The 19,261-nt window shown below is 47.8% G+C and overlaps 1 protein-coding gene across 15 annotated transcripts in view; it reads right to left on the reverse strand.

The window, feature by feature from the left end:
- The window catches only part of LOC121576812 (epidermal growth factor receptor substrate 15-like 1), a 43,230-nt gene that overhangs the window by 19,850 nt on the left and 4,119 nt on the right, over window positions 1-19,261 (reverse strand). For 11 of the 15 annotated variants that reach the window (XM_041890314.1, XM_041890309.1, XM_041890303.1 and 8 more), the window contains 12 exons: window positions 19,073-19,138; window positions 18,694-18,879; window positions 18,249-18,494; window positions 16,212-16,369; window positions 15,938-16,115; window positions 11,619-11,681; window positions 11,167-11,187; window positions 10,716-10,804; window positions 2,300-2,332; window positions 2,006-2,078; window positions 1,631-1,792; window positions 1,206-1,403 (listed from right to left, as the gene is read on the reverse strand). In XM_041890314.1, the coding sequence (XP_041746248.1) occupies window positions 1,206-1,403; window positions 1,631-1,792; window positions 2,006-2,078; window positions 2,300-2,332; window positions 10,716-10,804; window positions 11,167-11,187; window positions 11,619-11,681; window positions 15,938-16,115; window positions 16,212-16,369; window positions 18,249-18,494; window positions 18,694-18,879; window positions 19,073-19,138 (1,473 nt within the window). The remainder of the gene's footprint in view (window positions 1-1,205; window positions 1,404-1,630; window positions 1,793-2,005; window positions 2,079-2,299; window positions 2,333-10,715; window positions 10,805-11,166; window positions 11,188-11,618; window positions 11,682-15,937; window positions 16,116-16,211; window positions 16,370-18,248; window positions 18,495-18,693; window positions 18,880-19,072; window positions 19,139-19,261) is intronic. The other 4 variants (XM_041890302.1, XM_041890305.1, XM_041890301.1 and 1 more) reach the window with 4 other exon arrangements.

Raw genomic sequence — 19,261 nt, forward strand, 5'->3', positions numbered from 1 at the left:
TTTTGGGGGCCCTAAGAGACCACTTATGTCACTTATGCCTGGAGCCGGCCATGTCCATGTGTTTGTACATAAGGTTGTGATTACTTTTTCCATTTAATTTCAATATGTCCTTGAGAGACAAAACTAAAATCATAAAGTGGCTACAGCTGAGTGCTGGTATTCCCCTTGGCTCCTCACAGATGGTGGGCTGAGAATACAACAGGGACTATAGTGGTGTAATCTCAATATGGTTTGAATTTATTGAGAGAAGAGTGACAAATTCTGATATTAGAGTCAATATGATTTGGTCCTGATGAGTATGGATGTGCTGCTGTTTGTTCATAATGAGAGTAGATGAGAATGGATCATCTCTCACGTATTTCAATGCAATGGCAAGGACATTCCCCCACCTATAAAAGAGAACACAGCCATGTATGGCTCAGCATCCTTTCTCAGGGTGATACGAGAGATGTGAGAAGGTGATGTGAGATCTGAGGCGTGGGCTGTGGCACGTGGAAGTCATGTCAGATATGATGATCCAGATGATGCAGAAAGCGGAGGTAGAACAGTTGATGCTCTAACTGAAACTGCCACACCCAAACCTGGCAGAGGACTGAGAACCAGCTGATATCTCCAAATGAATTCAAGAGAGCACATGCACTTTAAAATATAATAACGAAATATATTGCATTTTCTCTCTAAAACAACTTCCCTAGAATTTCACTGAAAATGAAGTACGCCTTAAATGTCCAGTCTATGCTGAATTACTTTCAGAGAAATGGGAGGATAGAACTCAAGAGAGAAAGAACCAAGCACAAATTGAATCTGGTTGGTTTCGCCATTCATAACACAAAGTCTCCCCCTGGTGGTCACATTAGAAAGTGTCTTGCAACAGGTCCTCTCACATCCCAGACACATCAGCCTTGTTCACACCATAGGACAAAACAGAGCCGAGCCATGCTGAGCTGAATTGGGCTGGCCTGGTTACGCATGCACCATAGATAGCTGTGCTGGAACCATACTGGAAAGGACAATGCGACAATAACATTTCAGAACCAGCATGGTTCGGGTTGGCCCTATTGTGTGAATCAGGTAAGGTTGTGGTCGTTGTCCTTAACCCTAACTCCAACAGGACATCACTGTTTCTAGGACCTCTGCATATCTGACTGGGAACATTCCCGTTGCTTCTCCTCTCTCACTACCAGGCCCCAGTGGTTCTCTCTCACCTGGTTGATCTCATCCTGGGTAGCTTTGAGGGACTTGATGATGGTCTCCAGCTGGAACTTGCCAGCAGTCAGGCTCTGTTCCATCTGGCTCTCCTCCAGCTGCAGCCGGTTCAGGTCTGCCTTAGCCCGGCTCAGTTCCTCCTCCTGGCTCTGCAGGTCCGTCTCCTGGGAGTGGATCTGGTTCTGCAGAGACGAGATCTGGGGTAGAGAAAGCGATTGACAGCAACAGACAAAGGGAGAGAGGGAGCGAGAGAAAGCCGACAATGTAAGCTTTGTCCATCAATCCAAGGATGTAAGGTCTGTTTATCAGATTGATAGTGAAAAGTAGCTATGGATTTGTTTCATATTGATTCCACAACTACTACCTGACCCCTGTCCAATCCCTCTCTCAACCTTCTGCCGATCTAACCCTCCATCCCTCTCACCATTTGGGACTCCTCCTTGCACTGGATCCTGACGTCGTTGAGCATGTCCTCCAGCTTGGTCTTCTGCTGGTCCATCTCCTCCAGCCGCTCCTGGGCATCCTGCTTCTGGGCCTCCAGCTCCTGCAGACAGCACGTCTCTCTGTCCAGGTCGTTCTGCATCTCCTGATGGACAGATGGGGGGAAAGAAGAGGATATTGGTTTGGGGGAAGATACATTTAAATAATTGAAATAGGGTGTTTTCGGAAAAACAGTAAATTCCAGATTTATCACAATTCTTCAATTTGGAGAACCACCATATTGCATAAAAAAAAAATATTTATACATATGTGAAAACCCCTGAGTCCCCTTTTAATTAAAAATGGTATGCCTGCTCACCTGCACCTCTGAGGACTTGTGTCTGATGGCCTCCTCAGTCTCTCTGATGTCCTGCTCCAGGGTGAATTTCTCCCTGAGCGAGAGACAAACACACACAACCATCAATACACAGCACCACAGGGTAGAACAAGCCAGTCTCCCTCTCCTCCCCCTCCTCCTTCCTTCCCTCCCTCTCCTCCTTCCTTCCCTCCTCCTCCTCCCTCTCCTCCCCCTCCTCCTTCCTTCCCTTCTCCTCCAATCAAAATATGACAACAAAAGAAAAAGGACAGACTGTGACAGCCAAGAGAGGGTTACCTGAGTGCATTCCAGTGTGTAAAAGCAAGATTGCTGACGCAGCATGAAGAGTATGTGGTGAAAACAAAATATTGATAAAATACACACAGTAAAGGAAGGCTGGAGAGGGGGGTGAAGTGGGATGAGGTGGGATGAGGTGGGATGAAGTGGGATGAGGTGGGATGAAGTGGGATGAAGTGGGATGAAGTGGGATGAGGTGGGATGAAGTGGGATGAATTGGGATGAGGTAGGATGAAGTGGGATGAGGTGGGATGAAGTGGGATGAGGTGGGATGAAGTGGGATGAGGTGGGATGAGGTGGGATGAAGTGGGATGAGGTGGGATGAAGTGGGATGAGGTGGGATGAGGTGGGATGAAGTGGGATGAGGTGGGATGAAGTGGGATGAAGTGGGATGAGGTGGGATGAAGTGGGATGAGGTGGGATGAGGTGGGATGAAGTGGGATGAGGTGGGATGAAGTGGGATGAGGTGGGATGAGGTGGGATGAAGTGGGATGGGGTGGGATGAGGAGGGATGAAGTGGGATGAGGTGGGATGAGGTGGGATGAATTGGGATGAGGTAGGATGAAGTGGGATGAGGTGGGATGAGGTGGGATGAAGTGGGATGAGGTGGGATGAAGTGGGATGAGGTGGGATGAAGTGGGATGAGGTGGGATGAAGTCGGATGAGGTGGGATGAAGTGGGATGAGGTGGGATGAAGTGGGATGAGGTGGGATGAAGTGGGATGAGGTGGGATGAAGTCGGATGAGGTGGGATGAAGTGGGATGAGGTGGGATGAAGTGGGATAAGGTGGGATGAAGTGGGATGAGGTGGGATGAGGTGGGATGAAGTGGGATGAGGTGGGATGAAGTGGGATGAGGTGGGATAAAGTGGGATGAAGTGGGATGAGGTGGGATGAGGTGGGATGAAGTGGGATGAGGTGGGATGAGGTGGGATGAAGTCAGATGAGGTGGGATGAAGTGGGATGAGGTGGGATGAGGTGGGATGGGGTGGGATGAGGTGGGATGGAGTGGGATGAGGTGGGATGAAGTGGGATGAGGTGGGATGAGGTGGGATGAATTGGGATGAATTGGGATGAGGTAGGATGAAGTGGGATGAAGTGGGATGAGGTGGGATGAGGTGGGATGAGGTGGGATGAAGTGGGATGAAGTGGGATGAGGTGGGATGAGGTAGGATGAAGTGGGATGAGGTGGGATGAAGTGGGATGAGGTGGGATGAAGTGGGATGAGGTGGGATGAAGTGGGATGAGGTGGGATGAAGTGGGATGAGGTGGGATGAGGTGGGATGAATTGGGATGAGGTAGGATGAAGTGGGATGAGGTGGGATGAAGTGGAATGAGGTGGGATGAAGTGGGATGAGGTGGGATGAGGTAGGATGAAGTGGGATGAGGTGGGATGAAGTGGGATGAAGTGGGATGAGGTGGGATGAGGTGGGATGAGGTGGGATGAAGTGGGATGAGGTGGGATGAGGTGGGATGAAGTGGGATGAGGTGGGATGAAGTGGGATGAGTTGGGATGAAGTGGGATGAGGTGGAATGAAGTGGGATGAGGTGGGATGAAGTGGGATGAGGTGGGATGGAGTGGGATGAGGTGGGATAAGGTGGGATGAAGTGGGATGAGGTGGGATGAGGTGGGATGAAGTAGGATGAGGTGGGATGAAGTGGGATGAGGTGGGATGAGGTGGGATGAGGGGAAGAGGTGGGGTGAAGTGGGATGAGGTGGGATGAGGTGGGAGGAGGGGGGATGAGGTGGGATGAGGTGGGATGAGGGGGGATGAGGTGGGATGAGGGGGTATGAGGTGCGATGAGGTTGGATGAAGTGGGATGAGGTGGGATGAAGTGGGATGAGGTGGGATGAGGTGGGATGAATTGGGATGAGGTAGGATGAAGTGGGATGAAGTGGGATGAGGTGGGATGAGGTGGGATGAAGTGGGATGAGGTGGGATGAAGTGGGATGAGGTGGGATGAGGTAGGATGAAGTGGGATGAGGTGGGATGAAGTGGGATGAGGTGGGATGAAGTGGGATGAGGTGGGATGAAGTGGGATGAGGTGGGATAAGGTGGGATGAAGTGGGATGAGGTGGGATGAGGTGGGATGAAGTAGGATGAGGTGGGATGAAGTGGGATGAGGTGGGATGAGGTGGGATGAGGGGAAGAGGTGGGATGAAGTGGGATGAGGTGGGATGAGGTGGGAGGAGGGGGGATGAGGTGGGATGAGGTGGGATTAGGTGGGATGAGGGGGGATGAGGTGGGATGAGGGGGGATGAAGTGGGATGAGGTGGGATGAGGTGGGAGGAGGTGGGATGAAGTGGGATGAGGTGGGATGAGGTGGGAGAGAGGTGGGATGAGGTGGGATGAAGTGGGATGAAGTGGGATGAGGTGGGATGAAGTGGGATGAGGTGGGATGAGGTGGGAGAGAGGTGGGATGAAGTGGGAGACAGAGGTGGGATGAGGTGGGAGAGAGGTGGGATGAGGTGGGATGAGGTGGGAGAGAGGTGGGATGAGGTGGGATGAAGTGGGAGACAGAGGTGGGATGAGGTGGGATGAGGTGGGATGAATTGGGATGGGGTGGGATGAAGTGGGATGAGGTGGGATGAAGTGGGATGAAGTGGGATGAGGTGGGATGAGGTGGGATGAAGTGGGATGAGGTGGGATGAAGTCGGATGAGGTGGGATGAAGTGGGATGAGGTGGGATGAAGTCGGATGAGGTGGGATGAGGTGGGATTAGGTGGGATGAAGTGGGATGGGGTGGGATGAGGTGGGATGAAGTGGGATGAGGTGGGATGAAGTGGGATGAGGTGGGATGAGGTGGGATGAGGTGGGATGAATTGGGATGAGGTAGGATGAAGTGGGATGAAGTGGGATGAGGTGGGATGAGGTGGGATGAAGTGGGATGAGGTGGGATGAAGTGGGATGAGGTGGGATGAAGTGGGATGAGGTGGGATGAGGTGGGATGAAGTGGGATGAGGTGGGATGAAGTCGGATGAGGTGGGATGAAGTGGGATGAGGTGGGATGAATTGGGATGAGGTGGGATGAAGTGGGATGAGGTGGAATGAAGTGGGATGAGGTGGATTTAGGTGGGATGAGGTGGGATGAAGTGGGATGAGGTGGGATGAAGTGGGATAAGGTGGGATGAAGTGGGATGAGGTGGGATGAGGTGGGATGAAGTGGGATGAGGTGGGATGAAGTGGGATGAGGTGGGATAAAGTGGGATGAAGTGGGATGAGGTGGGATGAAGTGGGATGAGGTGGGATGAAGTCAGATGAGGTGGGATGAAGTGGGATGAGGTGGGATGAGGTGGGATGGGGTGGGATGAGGTGGGATGGAGTGGGATGAGTTGGGATGAAGTGGGATGAGGTGGGAGGAGGTGGGATGAAGTGGGATGAGGTGGGATGAGGTGGGAGAGAGGTGGGATGAGGTGGGATGAAGTGGGATGAAGTGGGATGAGGTGGGATGAAGTGGGATGAGGTGGGATGAGGTGGGAGAGAGGTGGGATGAGGTGGGATGAAGTGGGAGACAGAGGTGGGATGAGGTGGGATGAGGTGGGATGAATTGGGATGGGGTGGGATGAAGTGGGATGAGGTGGGATGAAGTGGGATGAAGTGGGATGAGGTGGGATGAGGTGGGATGAAGTGGGATGAGGTGGGATGAAGTCGGATGAGGTGGGATGAAGTGGGATGAGGTGGGATGAAGTCGGATGAGGTGGGATGAGGTGGGATTAGGTGGGATGAAGTGGGATGGGGTGGGATGAGGTGGGATGAAGTGGGATGAGGTGGGATGAAGTGGGATGAGGTGGGATGAGGTGGGATGAGGTGGGATGAATTGGGATGAGGTAGGATGAAGTGGGATGAAGTGGGATGAGGTGGGATGAGGTGGGATGAAGTGGGATGAGGTGGGATGAAGTGGGATGAGGTGGGATGAAGTGGGATGAGGTGGGATGAGGTGGGATGAAGTGGGATGAGGTGGGATGAAGTCGGATGAGGTGGGATGAAGTGGGATGAGGTGGGATGAATTGGGATGAGGTGGGATGAAGTGGGATGAGGTGGAATGAAGTGGGATGAGGTGGATTTAGGTGGGATGAGGTGGGATGAAGTGGGATGAGGTGGGATGAAGTGGGATAAGGTGGGATGAAGTGGGATGAGGTGGGATGAGGTGGGATGAAGTGGGATGAGGTGGGATGAAGTGGGATGAGGTGGGATAAAGTGGGATGAAGTGGGATGAGGTGGGATGAAGTGGGATGAAGTGGGATGAGGTGGGATGAAGTCAGATGAGGTGGGATGAAGTGGGATGAGGTGGGATGAGGTGGGATGGGGTGGGATGAGGTGGGATGGAGTGGGATGAGTTGGGATGAAGTGGGATGAGGTGGGATGAGGTGGGATGAGGTGGGATGAATTGGGATGAGGTAGGATGAAGTGGGATGAAGTGGGATGAGGTGGGATGAGGTGGGATGAGGTGGGATGAAGTGGGATGAGGTGGCATGAGGTAGGATGAAGTGGGATGAGGTGGGATGAAGTGGGATGAAGTGGGATGAGGTGGGATGAAGTGGGATGAGGTGGGATGAATTGGGATGAGGTAGGATGAAGTGGGATGAAGTGGGATGAGGTGGGATGAGGTGGGATGAGGTGGGATGAAGTGGGATGAGGTGGGATGAAGTGGGATGAGGTGGGATGAGGTGGGATGAGGTAGGATGAAGTGGGATGAGGTGGGATGAAGTGGGATGAGGTGGGATGAAGTGGGATGAGGTGGGATGAGGTGGGATGAGGTGGGATGAGGTGGGATGAATTGGGATGAGGTGGGATGAAGTGGGATGAGGTGGAATGAAGTGGGATGAGGTGGGATGAAGTGGGATGAGGTGGGATGAAGTGGGATGAGGTGGGATAAGGTGGGATGAAGTGGGATGAGGTGGGATGAGGTGGGATGAAGTAGGATGAGGTGGGATGAAGTGGGATGAGGTGGGATGAGGTGGGATGAAGTGGGATAAGGTGGGATGAAGTGGGATGAGGTGGGATGAGGTGGGATGAAGTGGGATGAGGTGGGATGAAGTGGGATGAGGTGGGATAAAGTGGGATGAAGTGGGATGAGGTGGGATGAAGTGGGATGAAGTGGGATGAGGTGGGATGAAGTCAGATGAGGTGGGATGAAGTGGGATGAGGTGGGATGAGGTGGGATGGGGTGGGATGAGGTGGGATGGAGTGGGATGAGTTGGGATGAAGTGGGATGAGGTGGGATGAGGTGGGATGAGGTGGGATGAATTGGGATGAGGTAGGATGAAGTGGGATGAAGTGGGATGAGGTGGGATGAGGTGGGATGAGGTGGGATGAAGTGGGATGAGGTGGCATGAGGTAGGATGAAGTGGGATGAGGTGGGATGAAGTGGGATGAAGTGGGATGAGGTGGGATGAAGTGGGATGAGGTGGGATGAATTGGGATGAGGTAGGATGAAGTGGGATGAAGTGGGATGAGGTGGGATGAGGTGGGATGAGGTGGGATGAAGTGGGATGAGGTGGGATGAAGTGGGATGAGGTGGGATGAGGTGGGATGAGGTAGGATGAAGTGGGATGAGGTGGGATGAAGTGGGATGAGGTGGGATGAAGTGGGATGAGGTGGGATGAGGTGGGATGAGGTGGGATGAGGTGGGATGAATTGGGATGAGGTGGGATGAAGTGGGATGAGGTGGAATGAAGTGGGATGAGGTGGGATGAAGTGGGATGAGGTGGGATGAAGTGGGATGAGGTGGGATAAGGTTGGGATGAAGTGGGATGAGGTGGGATGAGGTGGGATGAAGTAGGATGAGGTGGGATGAAGTGGGATGAGGTGGGATGAGGTGGGATGAGGGGAAGAGGTGGGATGAAGTGGGATGAGGTGGGATTAGGTGGGAGGAGGGGGGATGAGGTGGGATGAGGTGGGATGAGGGGGGATGAGGTGGGATGAGGTGGGATGAAGTGGGATGAGGTGGGATGAAGTGGGATGAGGTGGGATGAGGTGGGATGAATTGGGATGAGGTAGGATGAAGTGGGATGAAGTGGGATGAGGTGGGATGAAGTGGGATGAGGTGGGATGAAGTGGGATGAGGTAGGATGAAGTGGGATGAGGTGGGATGAAGTGGGATGAGGTGGGATGAGGTGGGATGAAGTGGGATGAGGTGGGATGAAGTGGGATGAGGTGGGATGAGGTGGGATGAAGTGGGATGAGGTGGGATGAAGTGGGATGAGGTGGGATGAAGTGGGATGAGGTGGGATGAATTGGGATGAGGTGGGATGAAGTGGGATGAGGTGGAATGAAGTGGGATGAGGTGGGATGAAGTGGGATGAGGTGGGATGAAGTGGGATGAGTTGGGATAAGGTGGGATGAAGTGGGATGAGGTGGGATGAGGTGGGATGAAGTAGGATGAGGTGGGATGAAGTGGGATGAGGTGGGATGAGGTGGGATGAGGGGAAGAGGTGGGATGAAGTGGGATGAGGTGGGATGAGGTGGGAGGAGGGGAGATGAGGTGGGATGAGGTGGGATGAGGTTGTGTGAGGTGAGGTGGGATGAGGTGGGATGAGGTGGGAGGAGGTGGGATGAGGTGGGATGAGGTGGGATGAGGTGGGAGTGAGGTGGGATGAGGTGGGATGAAGTGGGATGAAGTGGGAGAGAGGTGGGATGAAGTGGGATGAGGTGGGATGAGGTGGGAGAGAGGTGGGATGAAGTGGGAGACAGAGGTGGGATGAGGTGGGAGAGAGGTGGGATGAGGTGGGATGAGGTGGGAGAGAGGTGGGATGAAGTGGGAGACAGAGGTGGGATGAGGTGGGATGAGGTGGGATGAATTGGGATGGGTGGGATGAAGTGGGATGAGGTGGGATGAAGTGGGATGAAGTGGGATGAGGTGGGATGAGGTGGGATGAAGTGGGATGAGGTGGGATGAAGTCGGATGAGGTGGGATGAAGTGGGATGAGGTGGGATAAAGTGGGATGAGGTGGGATGAAGTGGGATGAGGTGGGATGAATTGGGATGAGGTGGGATGAAGTGGGATGAGGTGGAATGAAGTGGGATGAGGTGGGATGAAGTGGGATGAGGTGGGATAAGGTGGGATGAAGTGGGATGAGGTGGGATGAGGTGGGATGAAGTAGGATGAGGTGGGATGAAGTGGGATGAGGTGGGATGAGGTGGGATGAGGTGGGATGAGGGGAAGAGGGGAAGAGGTGGGATGAAGTGGGATGAGGTGGGATGAGGTGGGAGGAGGGGGGATGAGGTGGGATGAGGTGGGATGAGGTGGGAGAGATGTGGGATGAAGTGGGATGAAGTAGGATTAGGTAGGATGAAGTGGGATGAGGTGGGATGAGGTGGGAGAGAGGTGGGATGAGGTGGGATGAAGTGGGAGACAGAGGTGGGATGAGGTGGGAGAGAGGTGGGATGAGGTGGGATGAAGTGGGAGACAGAGGTGGGATGAGGTGGGATGAGGGGGGAGAGAGGTGGGATGAGGGAAGGACTCATCCACCACCAGCTGTCAACTGTCTTCTCCTTTGAAGTGTGCATTTTATCACCTGAGTTCTAGTATGTAGAGAGCGTAAGGATATATACAAACCCAAAACAGTATACAGATGTAGGATCTTAATCTGAGTCAATTTGCTGCAGCAGGAAAATAATCCTGCAGCAACAGGAAATTATAATAATAATTAATGTACTTATTATTATTATTTTAAATATTTTATAAACAATACAAAACATACACATACAAACGACAACATCATACAAACATCAACTACATCACACCTGCCCAGACCCACTAGCACACACCCCCATCTTCAGCGCCCGCATCACTTTACTCCACATGGCCTTAAACTGCTCTCCGTAGCCCACACACTTTACATTCTTAGATAATAAAGCATCTAACCGTTCCATTGCATTAATGACGGAGGATTGGTTGATTTCCAGTTTTTAAGTATATGTTTTTTAAAGATGATAATGAATGGACTTTTGTAGGTGGTTTTGTAGGGGTTGATACGTTTTCGTAAGGGCCATTTCAAAGTGGAAATTACAAACTTCAGAAGCCTTTTCAAACCTCAAATACACTTCAAGTTAAAAATTAAGATCCTACATCTGTAATTGCTCTTTTTATTGCATTTAGGTTAAACTATTGCTGTGAAAATGCAATGACTAACCAAGTCGGAGATATGTTGAGTGATGATTGATGAAGTCATACAGGGTGAAATAAGCTGGATATGACATAACAACGCAAAAAATAACAACAACAAAACAATATCTGAAAATCTACATCCCTAAAGACCTTGGGATGTGATAGTGTGTTTTTAAGGTACAGAATTCTGGATCATTGTCAGTGGCACAAATGCTGTGTGATGAGAAATAAATTACATCAAAACTAATTTGTGATCACTTTGAAAGAAAATGACCCCTTTGATATCTCCACAGTGTTGTGAATTACCTCTGCAGCTGAGCGATCTCTTGACTGATGTCATCAAGCTCCTTGATTCCAGTGAACTCTGACCCTGACCCCACAGAACTGGAGCTGTCCTGTGGATGGACAGAAAGAGAAAAAGAAGAAGAGAAAGAGAGAAGAGAGAGAAAGTTAGCCCTGTTCTTAGTTGACCTGAGAGAGAGCCAGAATGCCACGACACCAAACCATCCACACCAAACCAGAGGGTAGATAGAGAGAGAGAGATCACAGGGAAGGAAGCATCACAGAGGGACGGGCGACGGAACGAGTGCAACAATGTCTGAGGGGAGCCGGTCACCATCGCCATGGTCAGAAAACTCAGGAGGTCAAGTCACACCACCGTTCACAGTCACTGAGTTCTCACAAATGCTTTTCATCTCTTTGGGTTTCTGTCTCGTGAGTCATCGAAAGCATTTGTCGAGTTTTGCCAGTTACCTACCCAGAACTTGAACATTATTTGCTGACATAGAGATATAACCCAGAAAGCGGCATTCAGCAGCGTTTAGGTTAGGGTAAAGAAGAAAAGAGTGTTTGGTAAGCTCCTGGTTGGGTCTAAGCACTAGACTAGAGCAGGATAGCAGCAGTCAACACAGATAGGTTTTAAGCCTCCAAACACACAAAGCTCATCACAATTCCGAACCATTGCGATTCCAAACCACATAAATATTATTTCACACCAAATCAATCAATGAATAGTTATTGTCCATCAAGAGGATACTCTCTCCACAACTCAATACTGTAGTTACATAACACTCCCCGGCAAAATACCTATTTCTTATCAGAGGGTCATAGTCCCTCCCTCCACTCTTTTAAACCAAGCACCTGGAAGCAGGGCCATGGAAAATGCTAACACAATTTTCAAAAAGCAAAATATGGGAGGACATCACTCACCCGCCTCATCTCAGACAGAGCAGCCATCTCAGAGCTCACAGGGGTCACATACCCAGACATACTCTGTGGATAGAGACAAGGGATGAAGACTTACTACTGGACACAAGAATGATTCCTAGCCAAGAGACACATTGAGTGTCAATCCCAGAAATGAATACAGGATTATATATATTTTTAACTGTGTCATATGTCTAAAAGTGTATAAACATAAAGAAAAAAAGAAAGAAAGAAAGAAAGAAAGTCGCACACTCTATATATGCCCCCAACAATTTAATGGGTAAACCTAATAACATTTTTCTCAAAGTGTAAATACAAGTACTTTAAGCATGTCTCTGCACCAAAATAGGTTGCTTTCAATAAAACGTACCATTAAGGTGTAGAGCAGTGGTCACCAACCGGTCGTGATCGACTGGTGGATCTCCAAGCCATTCCTAGTCGATCACCAAACATTTCTGTTAAAAACCCAACAATAAAGTCTTATGTTCCTATTTTTTGTATTCGTTTCATGCTGTTGGCGGTAGGTGCACTTGATTCAGCAGCCCTAGCGCCGGGAAGGCAAAGTGTTCCCATTATGAACCATTTAATGTGTCTGAAGGTAGAACTCCGCCAACCCGGCAGGCCTAGTGAGCAAATGAAGTGCACCTACAGTGAGGGAAAAAAGTATTTGATCCCCTGCTGATTTTGTACGTTTGCCCACTGACAAAGACATGATCAGTCTATAATTTTACAAACAACAAAAAAATCCAGAAAAACGCATGTCAAAAATGTTATGAATTAATTTGCATTTTAATGAGGGAAATAAGTATTTGACCCCTCTGCAAAACATGACTTAGTACTTGGTGGCAAAACCCTTGTTGGCAATCACACAGGTCAGACGTTTCTTGTAGTTGGCCACCAGGTTTGCACACATCTCAGGAGGGATTTTGTCCCACTCCACTTTGCAGATCTTTACCAAGTCATTAAGGTTTCGAGGCTGATGTTTGGCAACTCAAACTTTCAGCTCCCTCCACAGATTTTCTATGGGATTAAGGTCTGGAGACTGGCGAGGCCACTCCAGGATCTTAATGTGCTTCTTCTTGAGCCACTCCTTTGTTGCCTTGGCCGTGTGTTTTGGGTCATTGTCATGCTGGAATACCCATCCACGACCCATTTTCAATGCCCTGGCATTGGGAGGTTCTCACCCACGATTTGACGGTACATGGCCCCGTCCATCGTCCCTTTGATGCGGTGAAGTTGTCCTGTCCCCTTAGCAGAAAAACACCCCCAAAGCATAATGTTTCCACCTCCATGTTTGACGGTGGGGATGGTGTTCTTGGGGTCATAGGCAGCATTCCTCCTCCTCCAAACACGGCGAGTTGAGTTGATGGCAAAGAGATCGATTTTGGTCTCATCTGACCACAAATTTCACCCAGTTCTCCTCTGAATCATTCAGATGTTCATTGGCAAACTTCAGACGGGCCTGTATATGTGCTTTCTTGAGCAGGGGGACCTTGCGGGCGCTGCAGGATTTCAGTCCTTCATGGCGTAGTGTGTTACCAATTGTTTTCTTGGTGACTATGGTCCCAGCTGCCTTGAGATCATTGACAAGATCCTCCTGTGTAGTTCTGGGCTGATTCCTCACCGTTCTCATGATCATTGCAACTCCACGAGGTGAGATCTTGCATGGAGCCCCAGGCCGAGGGAGATTGACAGTTATTTTGTGTTTCTTCCATTTGCGAATAACCACACCAACTGTTGTCACCTTCTCACCAAGCTGCTTGGCGATGGTCTTGTAGCCCATTCCAGCCTTGTGTAGGTCTACAATCTTGTCCCTGACATCCTTGGAGAGCTCTTTGGTCTTGGCCATGGTGGAGAGTTTGGAATCTGATTGATTGATTGCTTCTGTGGACAGGTGTCTTTTATACAGGTAACACGCTGAGATTAGGAGCACTCCCTTTAAGAGTGTGCTCCTAATCTCAGCTCGTTACCTGTATAAAAGAAAACTGGGAGCCAGAAATCTTTCTGATTGAGAGGGGGTCAAATACTTATTTCCCTCATTAAAATGCAAATCAATTTATAACATTTTTGACATGCGTTTTTCTGTTGTTTTTTTTTGTTATTCTGTCTCTCACTGTTCAAATAAACCTACCATTAAAATTATAGACTGATCATGTCTTTGTCAGTGGGCAAACGTACAAAATCAGCAGGGGATCAAATACTTTTTTCCCTCACTGTATAGGCCTACTGCTGGCCAATCAGATAGCTCAGACCACCATGTCTGCACAGTTTCCTCGCGCCATAGACTTTAAAAAGAAGCCTCGAACGCACAGCAAAGTTGATCATGTGAGATTTCAAAACTTTTAAAACCATGACTAGAGAGAGACTCAACAAATACAGCAAAGAGCTGCTGTTTTTATGAGTTAATGTTTAAGTTGTTATTCAGCACTGTCAACACTTTGTTCAACACTTTTATAAGCCATAAAATGTGCGTTCTCCCTACTTCCACTCACGCTACAACCAGCACTGCAGCTGCAATGAATGACTATAGCAAAGTGTTTCGAAAAGCTTGAGTTGTTATTTGAGGCTGGTGTCTTTTTTAATATCGAGGAATATTTCACTTTCTCTGGTCATAGGAGTAACAACATTAATTGGTGCATGAGGCAGAAATAATGCAGTGCGACTTAAGTTTTGCCATCAGCTGGAAGACTGTGTCCCCTTTTCTCAGCGGAGGGAGGGAGAGAGGAGGGACGGTAAGTCGGGTGAGAGGCAGCCTCACAGCTGCTCCCTCCATCCCCTCAAACTGACCATCAGATGCAGGCCATCAGTCCAGTAAAAAAATAGGCTAATTATTATGCTCACTCAGCTGTGCCTCACAAGTAATACAACAAATTATCTATTACAGGTGTGATCATATACCTAAAATGTTGAAACATATTTTCAATATGTCAGGGCAATTCAAGCATAGTGATCATGTATTGGGCCTAAAGCCTACTGCAGAAACTTAACTGCTACAAAACTGTTTTTAATTGGTTAATGTTGCATATGCTTACTTTTTTAAAGTCATGTTTAAAAACAAATCTGAGCGGTAGATCTCGGCTTGCATTTTGACTCAGAAAGTGATCTTGACTCAGAAAAGGTTGGTGACCACTGGTGTAAAAAAAAATAAAAAAATGTGTAGAGTGTTCGATTTGCCTGCTGGGGGGCAAGGAGACCCACAGCACCGCTAAAACCATTGACAACTGTGTGCCGTTTTCAATGGATTGTTAAATAAATGTTAACTATTTGGTTGTAATATCATCACCTCTTGAAGAGCATAGTCAGACCTACACATTTCCGATTACTCCATGCAAAACAATTGCGCACATTTAGCTCTATCATCAGAGTTATACAGCAAGTAACTGCATGCTTTTCATGATCAGTAAACATCAATGATCATGTAATTTCAGATACATAGGGTAGCCTCACCATTAATTTGATATTTGAGTGATATAATTAAAGTGAACTATACCTTACAAGTATGAGTGGTTTAGGTTAATGTCCCATCTTTTGTGGGCTCTGCCTGTCAAGTAGCGGAAGGGCGCATTTGCCATGGTACTGTTAGCTGATAATGTTTACTTTGCAAGCTACCGCTAGAAACTTTGTACAGTTGGCTAAACATATAGTGGTAAGTAGACCTAATGTACTTTTTTCTCCAGCCGATGTAGGCCTACCTAGCGAAGTTAGCTAACATTATCCCCTTTTCAACATTGTTTTTAAGAGTGTTTAATTACAATTGCTGCTGACAGACATGATATAGGCTACATAGATTGATGGACCACGTCAAATTGGCTAGCTAGCTAATAACAGATCACGTCAATATGGCTAGTTAACGAGCTAACTTTCAGGGGATAAAATAGATGGCTATATCCAAATATTGTTTGATTTGCTTGCCATCTATAGTGGTGATGACAGAAGTCCAACTGACAACTTTACCAGGACGAGGACTTGCCAATGTCAAGCTCTTTTCAAAAGCCTAATCTCGGATGAAGCAAGCTATATGTTGTTGTTTGCTTAGCTAGCCACATGCCAAATTGATAAATTACATTATCATTGATGTTTACTGATCATGAAAAGCATGCAGTTACTTGCTGTATGACTCTGATGATAGCAATTATTTTGCATGGAATAATCTGAAATGTGTAGTTCTGACTATGCTCAATAGGTGATGATATTAAAACCAAATAGTTATACCATTTATTTAACAATCCCTTGACCCCCAACAGCCAAATAAAATGTATTGTGACGCTTTATTGAAAACGACCTATAGAAAGCGTGTGTATGTGTGGTGCATTAATGCGTACATGGGAGGGAGTGGTACACACTGGAACGGGAGTGCCCCTCTCTGAAGGGGGGATCATGTCAGGGGTCAGGGCCTGAGGAGGGTCCATGCCTTTGCTGACTTTCTGCTGGATGAAGTGCATGGCCAGAGCAAACTGCTCCCGCGTCAGCTTCCCCATCTGCCTGGTGTCTGCCAGGGCCCTGGACACACAATAATAACAACATGAGTAATACAGTCAACTTCAGTCCGGTAATCAGGTGGCATCAGCCAGCCAGTCATCAGTCAGTCTCTCCTACCATATATGTGCCAGTAGGTTCTGCGGCAGCCCTGAGTGCATGAAGATGTCCTTGACTTCCATACCGCTGACAAAGCCATCCAGATCCAAGTCTGTCTTCAGGAAGATTTCATCAAAGCGCCCTCTGTCTGTCACCGGGACTACCCAGTTCACTGAGTGCTGGCAGAGATGAGATTACACACATTATTACACACAAATCTCACATGTTAAACGTTTTTGTGTGCGTGTGTGTGTGTTTACAGGTAGCTTAGTGGGTAAGAGCGTTGTGCCAGTAAACGAAAAGGACGCTGGTTCTAATCCTCGAGCCGACTAGGTGAAAAATCTGTCGATGTGCCCTTAAGCAAGGCACTTACAGTGGGGGAAAAAAGTATTTAGTCAGCCACCAATTGTGCAAGTTCTCCACTTAAAAAGATGAGAGAGGCCTGTAATTTTCATCATAGCTACACGTCAACTATGACAGACAAAATGAGAAAAAAATTCCAGAAAATCACATTGTAGGATTTTTTATGAATTTATTTGCATATTATGGTGGAAAATAAGTATTTGGTCAATAACAAAAGTTTCTCAATACTTTGTTATATACCCTTTGTTGGCAATGACACAGGTCAAACGTTTTCTGTAAGTCTTCAAAAGGTTTTCACACACTGTTGCTGGTATTTTGGCCCATTCCTCCATGCAGATCTCCTCTAGAGCAGTGATGTTTTGGGGCTGTCGCTGGGCAACACAGACTTTCAACTCCCTCCAAAGATTTTCTATGGGGTTGAGATCTGGAGACTGGCTAGGCCACTGCAGGACCTTGAAATGCTTCTTACGAAGCCACTCCTTCGTTGCCCGGGCGGTGTGTTTGGGATCATTGTCATGCTGAAAGACCCAGCCACGTTTCATCTTCAATGCCCTTGCTGATGGAAGGAGGTTTTCACTCAAAATCTCACGATACATGGCCCCATTCATTCTTTCCTTTACACGGATCAGTCGTCCTGGTCCCTTTGCAGAAAAACAGCCCCAAAGCATGATGTTTCCACCCCCATGCTTCACAGTAGGTATGGTGTTATTTGGATGCAACTCAGCATTCTTTGTCCTCCAAACACGACGAGTTGAGTTTTTACCAAAAAGTTCTATTTTGGTTTCATCTGACCATATGACATTCTCCCAATCCTCTTCTGGATCATCCAAATGCACTCTTCAGACGGGCCTGGACATGTACTGGCTTAAGCAGGGGGACACGTCTGGCACTGCAGGATTTGAGTCCCTGGCGGCGTAGTGTGTTACTGATGGTAGGCTTTGTTACTTTGGTCCCAGCTCTCTGCAGGTCATTCACTAGGTCCCCCCATGTGGTTCTGGGATTTTTGCTCACCGTTCTTGTGATCATTTTGACCCCACGGAGTGAGATCTTGCGTGGAGCCCCAGATCAAGGGAGATTATCAGTGGTCTTGTATGTCTTCCATTTCCTAATAATTGCTCCCACAGTTGATTTCTTCAAACCAAGCTGCTTACCTATTGCAGATTCAGTCTTCCCAGCCTGGTGCAGGTCTACAATTTTGTTTCTGGTGTCCTTTGACAGCTCTTTGGTCTTGGCCATAGTGGAGTTTGGAGTGTGACTGTTTGAGGTTGTGGACAGGTGTCTTTTATACTGATAACAAGTTCAAACAGGTGCCATTAATACAGGTAACGAGTGGAGGACAGAGGAGCCTCTTAAAGAAGAAGTTACAGGTCTGTGAGAGCCAGAAATCTTGCTTGTTTGTAGGTGACCAAATACTTATTTTCCACCATAATTTGCAAATAAATTCATTAAAAATCCTACAATGTGATTTTCTGGATTTTTTCTCCTCAATTTGTCTGTCATAGTTGACGTGTACCTATGATGAAAATTACAGGCCTCTCTCATCTTTTTAAGTGGGAGAACTTGCACAATTGGTGGCTGACTAAATACTTTTTTCCCCCACTGTAACCCTAATTGCTCCTGTAAGTGGCTCTGGATAAGAGTGTCTGCTAAATGACTAAAATGTAAATTAAAAAAATGTAAATGTAAAAATTTTACCTGTGCAGATTTGAGTGTGTGTTTGGGGGAGAGGCTGCCAGCACTGTTGAGGGAGTTCATGCTGCCGTGGGAAGGGGTGGAGCGCAGGCTGTCCTTGGGGGGCGGGGAGCTGGCAGGCAGCACAGGCACTGTGCCAGAGTGGGAGCCTACCAGAGACTTCTTCCTCTTGTTAGGAGGGATGAGAGAGGAGGGGAGAACAGAGGGGACCGGCTCCTTCTCCAGGGCCCGATAGACCAGGTGCATGGCCTGGAGAACAGAGGGGAAAGAACGAAGAGGACTGAAGTTATTACTAGTCATTACAAATGCTATAACAAGTAGGCCTTATTACCAATATTATTAGACAGTTATTGTGTCAGTTATAATCTTATACACATGTGAAGGTGAGCTGTGAAATATTTGTTTACTCAGATCTAGTCATTCCACAATTTACTGGAGTACACCTTACCACTGCAAACTCATCTCGATCCAGATGTCCATCTTTATCAATGTCACTAAGATCCCAAACTTTACCTAACACGTCCAGAGGTAGTTTTGAGTTGATTAGAACTGGTTTTACTTTGTCACCAGAGAGCAGTCCACTGACAGGTGCAAGACTTTCAAATATCCCATCGAATTTACCCTTTTCTTCGGGCTGGAATAGAAAATGAAAAAAAAGAACAATGAGCGATTGATAAGCAAAGGTAAACTCATTGGTTGATGATTCTCTGAATTATGTTCAGTGTTTTGGATGATAAAATAAAATGTTTGTAATATACAAACAAAAACATTTCAGTATCCTCTTATCAACCAAACATATGGTCCTGGGGTGTTTCAACATGACTCACCCTCACAGCCCAGTGGGGTTCACTAGAGACTGATGATGTGCTGAGCGATGGGCTGCTAGTGTCCTTCTATAACAAAACAACCAAAAAACAACCTTCAACTTTCACGCCTACTTTACAATCTCCCAACCAAACATATAAACATATAGAGTTTGAGAAAATAAACGCATCATAAAACTATCATGAAACCTG

This window comes from Coregonus clupeaformis, chromosome 11 (genome assembly GCF_020615455.1).
Source record: "Coregonus clupeaformis isolate EN_2021a chromosome 11, ASM2061545v1, whole genome shotgun sequence".
Classification (NCBI taxonomy): domain Eukaryota; kingdom Metazoa; phylum Chordata; class Actinopteri; order Salmoniformes; family Salmonidae; genus Coregonus; species Coregonus clupeaformis.